Genomic DNA, 15,637 nt, shown 5'->3' with positions numbered 1-15,637 from the left:
CTCATTATTCTTCCTTGGCAAACAAGGAGTGTTTGTGCAGAATGAAGTAATTCTCTGAGACGGTCATTTGAGTGGAAATTAACTACACTGATGGGATCACCTGTATAGTTGAGTTTGTTTCTCTGAGAGAAGGAAGAAGCTGATCAAAATATACCCTTTTTTTTCTGACTTTATTCTAATTTTAGGATTAGTAAAACATATTCTATTAAAAACTTTTTTTTTTTTTTTTTTTTTTGGTTCGGTCATGGGGCCTGAACTCTGGGCCTGGGCGCTGTCCCTCAGCTCTTCAGCTCAAGACTAGCGCTCTACCACTTGAGCCACAGCGCCACTTCCGGCTTTTTTCTTTCTGCTTATGTGGTGCTGAGGAATCGAACCCAGGGCCTCGAGCATGCAAGGCAAGCGCTCTACCACTGAGCCACCTTCCCAGCCCTATTAAAAACTTTTTTAAAAAGCCAGGCGCTGGTGGCTCACACCTGTAATCCTAGCTACTCAGGAGGCTGAGATCTGAGGATCGCGGTTCAAAGCCAGCCCGGGCAGGAGAGACCGTGAGACTCCTATCTCCAATAAACCACCAGAAAACCGGAAGTGGCGCTGTAGCTCAAGTGGTAGAGCACTCGCCTTGAGCTGAAGAGCTGAGGGACAGCGCCCAGGCCCAGAGTTCAAGCCCCACAACCGACAAAAAAAAAAACGTTAAAAAAAAAATACCAGCTGGGGATATAGTGTGGTGAGAGAGCCTGCCTAGCATATGCAGAGCTCTGGGTTCCATCACTGATACCAGAAAAAACCATCTTACGTGTTATGTGAAGAGGAAGAAGGGTCTGGGCACTGATTTTTCTTGACTTATTTTGTGGTTATATTTGCTTTTTAATTATAATTACAACATTGTTCATTTCTGTTTTGTGTACTGTTCTACTTATGTGTTCTACTGTGTAAATTTAAAGTTAAAAAAAAAAATACATGATCAGCCAAGCACTGGTGGCTGAGATCTGAAGATTGCAGTTCAAAGCCAGACTAGGCAGGGAAGTCCATGAGATTCTTATCTCCAGTAACCACCAGAAAACCAGAAGTGCCCCTGTGTCTCAAAGTGGGAGAATGTTTGCCTTGAGCCTTTGAAGAAGCTGAGGGTCAGGGCCCAGGCCCTGAATTCAAGCCCCATGACCAATGAAACAAAACAAAAAAAAATGATCAGTGTCAGGGTAGTCATTACTTTTTTGTTTGTTTGTTTTGCCAGTCCTGGGGCTTGAACTCAGGGCTTGGGCTCTGTCCCTGAGGCTCTCTGCTTAAGGCTAGTGCTCTACCACTTGAGCCACAGCACCACTTCTGGCTTTTTCTGTTTATGGGGTGCTAAGGAATCAAACCCAGGGCTTCATACATGCTAGGCAAGCACTCTAAGCCACATTCCCAGCCCTAGTGGTTACTTTTGAAAGGAAAAGATTAAGAGGTAGAACTTAAGCTTTGTGCCACTCTAAGAATACATGTAAGCAAAAAAAGGGAAAAGTTTAAGGGTCCATAGAGGCCATTTGCCAGGCCAGTTACTGAATGTGTGTGTCCTACTGACCCGGGGCATAGTTCAATACAAATGCCCAGCTCTTGACAAACATTATATCCTAGTGGTAGACAAGTAGGTAAATTAAAAAACAAAACAAAACTGTATGTTTGAGATATTTATTAAAATGTTCTTGATCAAGTCAACAATGGTGGGAGGGGACAGGACCTCGCCCCACCCCTCTCCACAGCTTCCCTGCCCGCACCAGCTGGTAGAGGTTGGTAACATGGAGGATGGAAGTCCACTACAGGGAAGGTGGCCTGGATGCGTTATTGTGTGTAGTCAGCCAGGGTCCCTCACAGTTTCTGTCACATGCTACTCCCGTCTGACTGCTCTCCTCTAAGATGGAGGGCCAGCTGGACACTGAGCAGTCTGTCGTGCACCTGCTGCAGATCCTGGGCTGGTTGCTGGCTTGGACAAGCTATTCGACACCCTATTCAAAACTCCCTACCCAAAAGTCTGCAGTGACTACTCCTGATCACTCTTGGTGAAATTGCCAAAGCCTTCATGAACTTGAGTGACAAGCTGAAGGGAACAAGTAGTAGGCTCTGATTTTCACTTCCACACTCTATCAAACCTTCAGCATCTTCAGTCTCTTCCTGGATATGTGTGTCCACATGAGAACCAGGGTTAACACTTGATGCTTCTGTGCCCTGCTGGGTCGGGAAGGCTGTCCCTGACAATGCTGTCCCAGGTCCGGTAATAGAGGCACCTAGTGTGAGGCTGCTGAGCTGTTCCTGGTCCCCTGGACATGCACATGAGCAATCTTCCCAGGGGCCTCTGTGGACCCAGACTTATAAAAAGAGATGTAGGGACTGGGATGTAGCTCAGTGGCAAAGCACTTGCCTAGCAAGTGCAATGACCTGGATTTGATCCCCAGTACCAAAAAAGAAAAGACCAAAAAAGAAAAAAATACAGTTAAGAGCTGAGAATGTGGCTTACCTAGCATGAATGAAGCCCTGGGTTCAATTCCCCAGCACCACATACAGAGAAAAAGCTAGAAGTGGCGCTGTTGTTCAAGTGGAAGAGTGCTAGCCTTAAGCAAAAAGCTCAGGGACAGTGCCCAGACCCTGAGTTCAAGCCTGAGGACTAGCAAAAAACAAAAAAGGAAAAGAAATACAGTTAAAAAAGAGATGTAGGAGCTGAAGACAAAGAAGATGCGAATGGACTGCAGGATATCAGCCCACAAATGGTCTGCAAATGGACATGTTTCAATGTAGAACCCATAGGGACTTGTGTCTATGATAAATACATGCTCTTGGCTTCTTGAGCTTTTCTGCCGCCAGTTTCAGGATACCCATGTAATATTTTAGCCTTTCCATGTCCAGACACAGTGGCCCTTGCAACCCTGCCTCGAAGTTAATACACTCATACCCATTGTCCTGCCTTTGGTCACAGCCAGCTGGAAGAGTTCTGGAGTTGCTGGCACCAGTTGTCAGGAATATGTCACACAGTCTGAGTGATGAGGCTTCTGCACTAGGCGTGGGAGAGAGGTTATGGTTGTTAGTGCTCTCTGTCCCCAAGAATGAACTTGAGAAGATGGGCTGGGCCCCCATAGCTCACGTGTGCAGTCCTAGCTGCTCCAGGAGGCTGAGACCGAAGAATCATTGTTGGAAGCCAGTAGGGGCAGGAAAATCCATGACAGTCTTTTTTTTTTTTTTTGGTCGGTCGTGGGGCCTGCACTCTGGGCCTGGGGGCTGTCCCTCAGCTCTTCAGCTCAACGCTAGCCACTTTGGCTTTTTCTGCCTATGTGGTGCTGAGGAATTGAACCCAGGGCCTCATGCATGCAAGGCAAGCACTCTACCACTGAGCCACCTTCCCAACCTCCATGACAGTCTTATCTCCAATTAAGCACTAAAAAAAACAGAAGTGGAGCTGTGGTTCAAGTGCTAGCATGCCAACTTGAGGACAAAAGTTCAGGGGCAGTATCCAGGCATTGAGTTCAGGACCAGCACAAAAATAAAAAAGAGATGGGAATTGCAGGAAGAGAAGCTAGAAACACTGAAGAAAGAAGTTTAAGTCTGCGCATATTCAGAGAAGGGAGCAATCTGGTGTTAATAAGAGCCATGGAGATGCACAGTTGTCCTGAAGGGAAGGGAGAACCACATAAGTTCTAGCCCACACAGATGTCCCTTGCTCAGGATAACCAGACCTCCTATTTAGGTTCACAATCCATGGTGTATTAGGTTTTACCTTATTATTTATTTATTTTTGTTGGTTATGAGGCTTGAACTCTGGGCCTGGGCGCTGTCCCTCAGCTCTTCAGCTCAAGGTTAGTGTTCTACCACTTAAGCCACAGCACCGCTTCTGGCTTTTTCTGGTTTATGTGGTGCTGAAGAATTGAACCTAGGGCCTCATGCATGCAAAGCAAGCACTCTACCACTGAGCCACCTTCCCAACCCCTTTTATCTTATTTTTTTGCTGGTACTGGGGTTTAAACTCTAGGCCTCAGCATTTGGCTGACCTCCATCATTAAAATATACAGTGTCTAACTGCTGAAGGTTTGTTGTTGGTTTTTTTTTAACCTTAAAGCATATTAGATTTTACTTTAGTTTTTGCTTATGTTCACAGTCCTCCAGAGCTCATTATTCCTCATCCTCTGGGAATCCATATATATGGCAAAGGCAGATGTCAATAAAATGTGGATTGTCCTTCTAAAATATAGAAATGAGCTGTGAATAGTAGCACTCAGGAGGCTGAAGCAGGAAGATTATAAGAGTTCGAGGCTACCCTGGGCTATATAGCGAGACCCTGTCTCAAAACAGCCAAGCAACAGTGGCTCACACCTGTCATCTAGCTATGCAGGAGGCTGAGATCTGAGGCAGGAAAGTCAGATTCCTATCTCCAGTTAACCACCAAAAAGCCAGAAGTGGAGCTATGGCTCAAGTGGTGGAGCTATGGCTCAAGTGGTAGTGCAAATCAGCTAAGGAACAGTGCCCAGGCTGAGTTTGATCCCTAGTAACAGCACCAAAAAACCCCAAAACATCAACATTCATTTGTTTCTTTGAACCAGTTTTTTAACTTGTAATACAAGTTTTTTTGTTTGTTTGTTTTGGGTCTGATTGTGGGGCCTGAACTCTGGGCCTGGGCGCCGTCTCTCAGCTCTTCAGCTCAAGGCTCTACCACTTGAGCCACAGCACCACTTCCGGCTTTTTTTTTTTTTGCTTATGTGGTGCTGAGGAATCAAACCCAGGGCCTCATGCATGCAAGGCAAGCACTCTACCACTGAGCCACCTTCCCAGCCCCACAAGTGTTTTCTAAGGCAAGTTTTTTTGTGTTTTTTCCCCCCATCACTAAAGGGCTTTACTACTGAGCTGTATCTCTAAGTCTTACCTGTGGCCTCTGTGTGTGTGTGTGTGTGTGTGTGTGTGTGTGTGTGTGTGTGTGTGTGCATGCGCTCGTGTGTGTGCTCGTGTGTGTGCACTCGTGTGCATGTGTGTGTGTGCACATGCCAATCCTAGGACTTGAATTCTGGGGCTTGGGCACTATCCCTGAGCTGCTTTTGCTCAAGACTAACTCTCTACTACTTGTACCACAGCACCACTTCTGTCTTCTTCTATTTATGTGGTACTGAGGAATCAAACCTGGGGCTTCATACATGCTAGGCAAGCACTCTACCATTAAGCCACATTCCCAGCCCACTGCTTTGCTTTTTTTTTTTTTTTTCTTGTGACAGTCCTGGGGCTTCAATTCAGGGCCTAGTTACTTTCCCTGAGCTTTTTTTCTCTCAAGGCTTGCATTCTACCACTTCTAGTTTCCTGGTGGTTCATTGAACATAAAAGTCTCACAGACTGGGCTGGGGAGGTAGCTGTGGTAGAGCGCTTGCTTTGCATGCATGAGGCCCTGGGTTCGATTCCCCAGCACCACATAAGCAAAAAGAAAAAAGCCGGAAGTGGCGCTGTGGCAAGTGGTAGAGTGCTAGCCTTCAGCTAAAAGAGCTGAGGGACAGCACCCAGACCCAGAGTTCAGGCCCCATGACGGGACCCAAAAAAAAAAAAAAAAGTCTCACAGAGTTTCCCTACGCAGGCTGGCTTTAAACCATAATCCTCAGAGCTCAGCCTCCTGAGTAAGTAGGGTTACAGGTGTGAGTCATGAGCACCCAGCTACTTCATTTATTTTAAAGAATTATTCATTTTAATTCTGCAAATTAATGGTCTCACTGTGGTATTTCCACATGTGTATATGTATGTGTATATGTGATGCTTTGATCGCCTCTATCTTCCCCCTGAAAGTAATTTTCACAAAAGGTGTTGTTATTTTATCTGATATGACTAGAAAACAATAAACTTAATTGTCTACAGTAAGGCTCTGGATTGTCTGATACTTTACTTTTACTTAGCCCTTTTTCTATCTCTAAAGTATTCCCAGTTATATTTCTTCTTCCACTATAGTCTGGACTTGGTGGTATTCACATTCTCTTCTCTGGAAGAGGAGGAAATCTTGCTTGTCTTAGGAACCAATCCAAAAGGAAAATTGAAGGGGTTTTGACTATCTAAACTTTGCACCCTGCTCTGCTTTTTTATGCAGTGAAGAGACAGTCTTGCCCTAATTTGATATTTGTTCTGCTTTTTCCACAAGAGACTATTTTTCCCAGGCTGTTCTTACCAACTCTTATTTCCTTATTTTCTGTTCAATATACATGGTTAGCAAATAATGTTCTAGGATTACATTTTTCTTCCTTTGTTGGAGGTGGCTTTGTTGTGGTTTATTTGTTGTAATCCTGGGATTGAATCTGGGATCTTGCCTCTGCTAAAGAGGGACTCTGTCATTCATCTACATCCCAGCCTTCCCTTTTCTTCCATTTATTGTTTGATTGATTGATTGATTTTGTCAGTCCTGGGGCTTGAACTCAGGGCCTGGACACTGTCCCTGAGCTTCTTTTTGCTCAAGGCTAGCACTCTGCCGCTTGAGAGCCACAGTGCCACTTCTGGCTTCTTCTGTTTATGTGGTACTGAAGAATCGAACCCAGAGCTTCATGTATGCTAAGCAAACGCTCTACCACTAAGCCGCGTTCCCAGCCTCTTTTCTTCATTTTAAATAAGAGGTTTTTTTTTGGGAGGGGGTCCGGTCGTGGGGCCTGAACTCTGGGCCTGGGCTCTGTCCCTCAGCTCTTCAGCTCAAGGCTAGCGCTCTACCACTTGAGCCACAGTGCCACTTCCGGCTTTTTTTTTTTCTTTTTGCTTATATGGTGCTGAGGAATCGACCCCAGGGCCTCATGCATGCAAGGCAAGCGCTCTATCACTGAGCCACCTTCCCAGCCCCAAATAAGAGTTTTTATGAGTATTTGCTTACTCCTGTTGCCGACTATTGTTGAACTTTGCAATAAAATCTCAGAGACAGGTGGGTATGAGTGGCTCATGCCTACAATCCAAACTACTCAGGCAGCTGAGATCTGTGGATCATAGTATTAAGAAACAAAGATCATGATAGTCTTATCTCTAAGTGGAGCTGTGGCCCAAATGGTAGAGCATCAGCCTTAAGCAAAAAAGCTAAGGGAGGGATACCCAAGCCAGAATTCCTCTCTCTTTGCAAAGCCTGTTCCCACTTATACTTCTGCTTTCTGCCTTTTGCTTCTAAATAAATTACTCTTCGTATTAAAAAAAAAATGGCAGCACCCAAGTACTGAGTTTAAGCTCCAGTACGGTGCACACACATACATGCACACATATACACACATACAGAAAAATCTCGACTTTTATTTCCAATTGATTATTTAGAAATAGAAACGAGCTGGAAAGCTGGAGACTCAAGTAGCAGACCACTTGACTGCCAAGCACAGGGCCTGAGTTAAGACCCATGTGCTCCCCGAAGATATTACGGATTTGCAGGAAAAAATTCAGCAGTTTTCTGCCAAAAGAGTGTTGGGTTTTTTTTCCTCTCATATAATACGTAATATCCCTAACAATCCTTTCTTCTGGTTTCTTTTGTAGCACTATCAGGACCTGGACAAACCTGAGGTACGTTGAAGATGATTTCTAGGCATGAGTTCCTTTCTTTTGCAAAGTTACTACTATTTGGACCTCTTTAGGAAAAGCCAGATACTTTCTTTTTCATTGCAGTGGCGTGTTGGCTTATTAAGGTAGCCACCAACTGGAACAGTTGAATTTAAACACACCAAAATCTTTGTCTTTGATTTTTACTTCTAGGATTCAGGAATTGGAAGTTTCCATAGAGAAGGCTCATGTTCCTTTGACCGAGTTATCAAAGAGGTAAGAAATGTATTCTTTATTATTTTCCTGGTGTTAGAACTGTGGAACCCTGATTAGGAGACCTGTATTTCCATGTATGAACTTTGAACTGGACTTTTTTGCCAAGTGTGGTAGCACATGCCTGCAATCACAGCACTCAGGATAGCATTCCAGCTTTTAGGATGCAGAGGCAGACCAGACTGGGATGCATAGTATCCTGTCTTAAAAAAAAAATCAAGCCAGGTGCCAGTGGCTGAGATCTGAGTGGCCAGAAGATTGAGATCTGAGGATTATGGTTTGGAATCGACCTAACCAGACAAATCCTTGAGACACTTATCTGCAATTAACCAGCAGAAATCCAGAAGTGAGGGCTGGGAAGGTGGCTCAGTGGTAGAGCGCTTACCTTGCATGGCTGAGGCTCTGGGTTCGATTCCTCAGCACCACATAAGCAAAAAGAAAAAAGCCAGAAGTGGCGCTGTGGCTCAAGTGGTAGAGTGCTATCCTTGAGCTGAAGAGCTGAGGGACAGCACCTAGGCCCAGAGTTCAGGCCCCACAACTGGACCCCCCAAAAAAAAACTTAAAAAAGAAATCCAGAAATGAAGGCATTGTGCAAGTAGCAAAAGCATCAACTATAAGCAAAAAAGCAGCAAGAGCTGGAGGCCCTGAGTTCAAGCCCTAGTACTGGCTTAATTAATTAATTATGAGGCTTTTCTACGTGCATAACCTGTCAGAGAGGAGCAGTCCTTGCTGTTTGGAGTAAATAAGTCCAATTCAAAGAAACTCATTTTGCCCATTTAACCTTTAAAACGGAAGAGGTTTTTACTAAAGGTTGTGTTTTTTATTTAATTGTTTTATCATATGGGAGATTAAAGCCAAGATCTTTCACTTGGTAGGCAAATAATTTACCACTTGAGCTATCTATGCCTTTAGGCCTTAAAGTCTTCTAAAGGTTTAAAAACCTTAAGCACAGAAGTGTTAGAAGAGCAGCCAGGCTTTTTACACATTAGATATTTTTCCAGAAACACTTTTTTTGGGGGGGGGGTTCCTGATCATGGGGCCTGAACTCTGGGCCTGGGTGCTGTCCCTCAGCTCTTCAGCTCAAGGCTAGCGCTCTACCACTTGAGCCACAGTTGCCACTTCTGGCTTTTTTCTTTTTTGCTTATGTGGTGCTGAGGAATCGAACCCAGGGCCCTCATGCATGCTAGGCAAGCGCTCTATCACTGAGCCACCTTCCCAGCCCCCAGAAACACTTTTTTATTGTAACTCTGAAATAATTTCCTTACTCATCCCTCTGCTTGGCCATCTTCTGCAGTTTTCAGAACCACCCTTGAACTGGGGTGTGGCTCAGTAGTAGAATACTTTCTTAGTGGGCACAAGGGTTTGAGTTCCATCCAGACTCACTATTCCCAGAACCACTCTTAGTCTTCACATTTTATACCTTTGTGTGTTCACACACATGTAGGTACAAAGTTCATTAAAAAGTAGAGATACAAGCCGGGCGCTGGTGGCTCACGCCTGTAATCCTAGCTACTCAGGAGGCTGAGATCTGAGGATCGTGGTTCAAAGCCAGCCCGGGCAGGAGAGACCGTGAGACTCCTATCTCCAATAAACCACCAGAAAACCGGAAGTGGCGCTGTAGCTCAAGTGGTAGAGCGCTGGCCTTGAGCTGAAGAGCTGAGGGACAGCGCCCAGACCCAGAGTTCAAGCCCCACGGCCGACCAAAAAAAAGTAGAGATACAGGGGTTGGAGGCATGGCTCAGTTTGTAGAGTGCTAACCCATGAGCCAAAGCAGCAGGTACTAAGGTACTAACTGGTCTTGGCCTGAAAAAAAGAAAAGTAGGGATACAAAGGGGGGCTTAGTGACATGCATCTGCTGCTAGTCCTAGCTATTCAGGAAACTGAAGCAAAATGATCACTGGAAACCAGGTGCCACCAGTGGCCCACACCTGTATTTCTAGCTGCTCAGGAGGCTGAGATCTGAGGATCACAGATCAAAGCCAGCCTAGGCAGGAAAGTCTATGAGACTCTTATCTCCAATACACTTCTCAGAAAAAGCCAGAAGTGATGCTGTAGCTCAGTGGCAAAGTGCTAGTCTTGAGCAAAAGAAGCTCAGGGTCACCAACTGGGTGGTGTTCAAGTCCTATGACAGGCAAAAAAAAAGATTACTTGAAGCCACTGGTGGCTAACACCTGTAATCCTAGCTACTCAGGAAGCTGAGATCTGAGGATCACATTCAAAGCCAGCCTGGGCAGGAAACTCTATGAGACTTTTATTTCCAATTATTCAAAAATTGGAAGTGGAGCTGTGGCTTAAAGTGGTAGAGTGCTAGCACTTGAACAAAAGAGCTCAGGGACGGCTCCTAGGCCCTGAGTTCACATGCCTTGACCAACCACTTGAGCCCAGGAGATTGAGGTCAACCTGAGAATTGAGACTTGGTCTCCAGCCTCTTAGCCCCTCAAAAAGAATAGAAGCACAGATATAGTAATATTAATTTTTTTGTTTATTTATTTATTTTTGGGTCCAGTCATGGGGCCTGAACTCTGGGCCTGGGTGCTGTCCCTCAGCTCTTCAGCTCAAGGCTAGCACTCTACCACTTGAGCCACAGCACCACTTCTGGCTTTTTTCTTTTTGCTTATGTGGTGCTGAGGAATCGAACCCAGGGCCTCATGCATGCAAGGCAAGCACTCTACCGCTGAGCCACCTTCCCAGCCCATATAGTAATATTAATTTTTTTATTTTAACTTTTTTTTTGGTAGTCGTGGGGCTTGAACTTGGCCTGGGCGCTGTCCCTGAGCTCTTCAGCTCAAGGTGAGTGCTCTCCCACTTGAGCCACAGTACCACTTCCAGTTTTCTGGTGGTCAGTTGGAGATAAGAGTCTTGGCAGACTTTGCTGCTTGGGCTGGCTTTGACCATGATCCTCAGATCTCAGCCTCCTGAGTAGGATTACAGACCTGAGCCAACAGTACCTGGCTTTAAGTTTGTGTCTGTGTCTGTGTCCCAGTTCTAGTGTTTGAACTCAGAACCTGGGTACCGTCCCTTAGCTTTTTCCTCAAGCCTCAGTGGCACTTGGGGTTTTTTGGTGATTAGTTGGAGATAAGAGCCTCATGGACTTTTCTGTCTTGGCTGGCTTTGAACTTTGACACTCAGATGCCTCCTGAGAGTAGGTAGGATTACAGGTGTGAGCCACCTGCACCTGACTTGTGTTTTAATTTCAGTTAGCCTATCCTGTTTCACAGTATCTTCTCAGAGTTACCATTAGTATGGGTGTGAGAAGTTTCTTAACTGATAGGCTACAGACAGTGTTTAACTACAATCTGAATGTCAGCTACATTTACAACCCCAGTACCTGCTTTTTAAAATCACAACCCAGTGTTGTGATTTAATTTTTCTTATTTCCTCCTTACAGAGTCCTAGACTAGAAAAATAAACTAGGCCCAGCACAGCAACTCTAAAGCCTGCTTAGATACAAGGTTGTGGTCTCAAATCAGAATTGTTTTATTCTTCCTAAATTGTTGGGACAGTTTACATAGAGCAGGGCATTTGACCTCAGCATCAGAATCTCTGAAATCACTCACAGTGAGGGAGCAATTTAAAAATCTATATACAAACACAGTTTGATTCAGCTGGAGATTCTGTTTCTTAGCTTTTTTGATGTATGTGTGAAATTGAGAAAATGACAGAAATCTCCTTTGTAGAAAGGTTTCAGAAGGTAAGAGGTGGCAGGGGCTGGGAGGGTGGCTCTTGCCTTGCATGCATGAGGCCCTGGGTTCAATTCCTCAGCACCACATAAGCAGAAAAAGCCAGAAGTGGTGCTCTGGCTCAAGTGGTAGAGCACTAGCCTTGAGCTGAAGAGCTGAGGGACAGTGCCCAGGCCCAGAGTTCAGGCCCCACGACCGACCAAAAAAAATTAAGAGATGACAAACACAAATTCACCCTGACTACAACCCTGAGGTGACTACTGGTAACATGTTGATGTGTGTTTATGGAAAATGCTTTTTCCACAGATTAGGATGAAGTCAGACACCCATTGTTCACACCTATAATCTTAGTTTCTGAGGAGACTGAAATCTGGAGAATCCCAGTTTGGAGCCTGGGTGAAGCCAATCTAGGCAGAAAAATCCAAGAGATTCAAACTCTAAATTAAGCAGCAAAAAACTGGGCTGTAAGCATAGATCAAGTGACAACACACAAACTAAGAAAGTCTTAGTTCAAACTCGGAACTGGAAAAATAAAAATAAAAGGTTAGGATAATACTGTTTGTATTGGTCTTTGTAACCTGCTATCTGAATCTTAATATTATTTTACAAAATTGTCTGTGTCTTTGACAGTTACAAGATTTAGTTGTGCATTGAGTTTTTTAAAAAAAAAAAAACAAAATGGGGAACAATATTACATTGTGTCCCATTCAAGCTCTTCTTCCTGACACGAAAGCAGGAGGTCTGTGGCCACCAATATCCACCCACATTCCTTCTCATAGGAATTTTTTTTTTCTTTTTTCTGTTGTGAGGCCTGAACTCTGGGCCTGGGCACTGTCCCTCAGCTCTTCAGCTCAAGGCTAGCACTCTACCACTTGAGCCACAGCGCCACTTCCAGCTTTTTCTGCTTATATGGTTCTGAGGAATCGAACGCAGGGCCTCATGCATGCAAGGCAAGCACTCTACCACTGAGCCATCTTCCCAGCCCCTCTCATAGGAATTTGAATGTCATTTATTTAGATTTCAGAAATGTGTGTTGCTTGTTCCTAGACAACTCGAGAGATGATCGCTCGTTCTGCTGCTACCCTCATTACACATCCCTTCCATGGTACGTTTGCAGTTGATAACTGGATCTAATTTGTTTTCTTTTATAACTTGATCTCTCCTGGCCACTTAGATGAGCAAATGTGAAAGTTGACTGAAGTGCTTTGCCTGCATGGTTTCTGTGTGCTTGTTTTGGCTTTTCTCCAGTTTTTCCAAATAGCCAGTGTTTTTAGGGCTATCAAAATATACTTTTTTTTTTTTTATTTTTTATTGCGAAAATACTGTACAGAGGGGTTACAATTACATGGGCAAGATAATGAGTACATTTCTTATCAAGCATTGTAGCCTCCTCCTCAAAATACACTTTTAAGCTCTTTTTCTCTGTGTTCTACAGTGATCACTCTGAGATCTATGATACAATTCATTGGCAGAGAATCGAAGTACTGGTAAGTGGCTTGTTTTTATATATGGATAACTGTTGAAACAAAGTAGTAAATTATTACTACTTTATATTTTCATGAATCTTAGCATTTACAGAACAAGTTTATGCATGTTGTATCATTTGATCTGCACCAAAAGAACATAAAATAGAAAAATAAGTCCAGGTGGGTTGGTCTACCCACAACCACAGATGAAATTGCACAGCCACTGAATCCAAGTTCAGCTTGAACTCTGTATATTCCATCTTTAGAAGTTAATTTCTTCACTTTCTTTGAATTTAACTATCTTTTGTGTGAGAGGCTACTAGGATAATGTAAAGGATGCTGGAGGGCATAAATTAGACAGTGTCAAACTGATTACTGAAATTACTTGTTTATAGCACCCAAATGATTTTAATGTATTTTTCTTTTCCTTCTATGTGTTTAGTGGACTCTGTGACTCCATATTAACCATCTATCGGGAAGAGGGCATACTGGGATTTTTTGCGTGAGTAAAATGTTGATTTATCTGTATGTGAGCAGAAAATGAATAATTCTTGGGGGAAATGTCCTCTCTGGGTTTATTACATTTTAAGCTCCTTTAGAATCCTCTGACTTAAAGTTACTGTCAAGATCCCAAACCTTTGCTTTCCTACATATATAAAGTGTTTTGTGGGTTTTTTTTGGCAGTACTAGGGTTTAAAGTCAGTATCTTTCACTAGGTAGACAGGTACTGTACCACTTGAACCACAGTCCTCAGTTCTAAAAATGTTGGAAATGAGTTGGTCGGTTAGTTTTTGGGTTTTTTTTTTTTGCTAGTCCTGGCTTAACTCAGGCCCTAGACACCGTTCCTGAGTTTTTTCAGCTCAAAACTAGTACTGTACTTGACACAGCTCCTCTTCTGGCTTTTTTTGACAATTCATTGGAGATAAGAGTCTCATAGGCTTTTCTGCCCAGGCTGGCTTTGAACCTCAATCTCCTTAGATCTTCGCCTCCTGAGTAGCTAGAATTACAGGTGTGAGCCACCAGTGCCTGGCATTTTATTTGTTGTTGTTTTTTAATGAATAAGTTAATTTGAAGTTTTCTCCTATCGTAAGTTCCCAATTACATAATAAAAAAAGTTGATTTTTGAAAAATGGGGAAATTATGATGTGTATTTTCCTTATTCTAAGAGACCGTATTTTGTATTTTGTTTGAATTTATGTTAGTAGAATTTAACTCATACATTCATTCTACTAGCAAAAACTTTGTGTTATTATTAAGCACATGGTCCTTTTCACTTTTCAGAGAGTATCTACTTAATCTTATTTTTGTATGCTTGTATAGTGTCTTGAACTCTGGTCCTAGGCACTGTCCCTTAGCACATTTTGCCCAAGCACTCTACAACTTGAGCCACAGCTTATTTACAGCTTTTTGGTAGTCCATTGGAGATAAGGCTTTCCTGCCTGGGCTGGCTTCAAACCTCAGTCCTCAGATCTCAGCCTCCTGAGATCTAGGATTACAGATGTAAGCCACTGGCACCAACTGGAAACATGTTTTTTGATATCTTTCATCTATATCTATTTGGACCATTCTCACTTGGTAATTTTTCTCATTTTCTTCCCTGCCAAGTTTGAATAGCAAATGGCTTAGTAAACACATATATTGCAAAGCACCTCTTTGCTTGTTATTATTGCTAGTAAGACGGACTGTTGGCCAAATTCAGAAGGGTATGTAGCCAACTTGTATTTTTAAAATGGGAGCAAATAGGGCTGGGAAGGTGGCTCAGTGGTAGAGCGCTTGCCTTGCATGCCTGAGGCCCTGGGTTCGATTCCTCAGCACCACATAAGCAAAAAGAATAAAAGCTGGAAGTGGCGCTGTGGCTCAAGTGGTAGAGCGCTAGCCTTGAACTGAAGAGCTGAGGGACAGCGCCCAGGCCCAGAGTTCAGGCCCCACCACCGGGCCCAAAAAAAAAAAAAATGGGAGCAAATGTCATTTGAGGTTAGCCTCCAATATAGCTGTGTTAACCGTACTGAACTAGTTATAGGGCTAGATTCTGGGGTTTCATGTCTTTTCATTGCCCTTGTTCAAAGGCAATGAAATCTCTTAATTCTGAGAACTGTTTGTATTGTGTGGCTTGTCCTTTAATGATCATATTATTGATTCTTGTTTTTATTGTGTCTTCATGCAGGGGTCTCATTCCTCGCCTCCTAGGTGACATCATTTCTCTGTGGCTCTGTAACTCCCTGGCCTACCTCGTCAACACCTATGCACTCGACAGTGGGGTAGGTGGTGACCTTGGTGAGATGCACTAGTGTGGGCTTTTCCTTTTTTTTTTATTCACTTGACAGTCTTTTTAGAAGTCAGACCACAATTTGTAATATGCTAGAAAGAGCATTGTTTGGCCTACAGTTATCAGTTGATTTTTTCCAAAGCCTAACCGTACTGTGTACCATAGAGGAGTGCCTGTCATTCCCTAAGGTGTGACTGCATTTTCCCAAGAAACACAGCCCTGTCACTCACTATGGGCGGCTTCAAGATCACTTTTTTGGGGGCCAGTCCTGGGGCTTGAATTGAGGCCTGGGCACTGTCCCTGAGCTTCCTTTTGCTCAAGGCTAGCACTCTACTACTTGAACCACAGCATCACTTCCAGCTTTTTCTGTTTATGTGGTACTGAAGAATCAAACCCAGGGCTTCATGCGTGCTAGGCAAGCACTCTACCATTAAGCCACATTCGCAGCCAGCCCTCAAGATCACTTTTCTTTT

The 15,637-nt window shown here is 43.8% G+C and overlaps 1 protein-coding gene across 1 annotated transcript in view; it reads left to right on the top strand.

Annotated features, from left to right (window-relative positions):
* Nucleotides 1–15,637, top strand: part of Mtch2 (mitochondrial carrier 2) — a 28,064-nt gene that overhangs the window by 3,342 nt on the left and 9,085 nt on the right. The window contains exons 4-9 of the mRNA XM_042676063.1: nt 7,477–7,503; nt 7,693–7,755; nt 12,480–12,537; nt 12,868–12,919; nt 13,341–13,400; nt 15,063–15,156. Coding sequence (XP_042531997.1) covers nt 7,477–7,503; nt 7,693–7,755; nt 12,480–12,537; nt 12,868–12,919; nt 13,341–13,400; nt 15,063–15,156 — 354 coding nt within the window. The remainder of the gene's footprint in view (nt 1–7,476; nt 7,504–7,692; nt 7,756–12,479; nt 12,538–12,867; nt 12,920–13,340; nt 13,401–15,062; nt 15,157–15,637) is intronic.

Source organism: Dipodomys spectabilis, unplaced genomic scaffold (genome assembly GCF_019054845.1).
Source record: "Dipodomys spectabilis isolate Male_0828 unplaced genomic scaffold, ASM1905484v1 ptg000030l, whole genome shotgun sequence".
Classification (NCBI taxonomy): domain Eukaryota; kingdom Metazoa; phylum Chordata; class Mammalia; order Rodentia; family Heteromyidae; genus Dipodomys; species Dipodomys spectabilis.
Note: the sequence above shows the minus strand (reverse complement) of the source record. Positions and strands in the feature narration are given on the sequence as shown.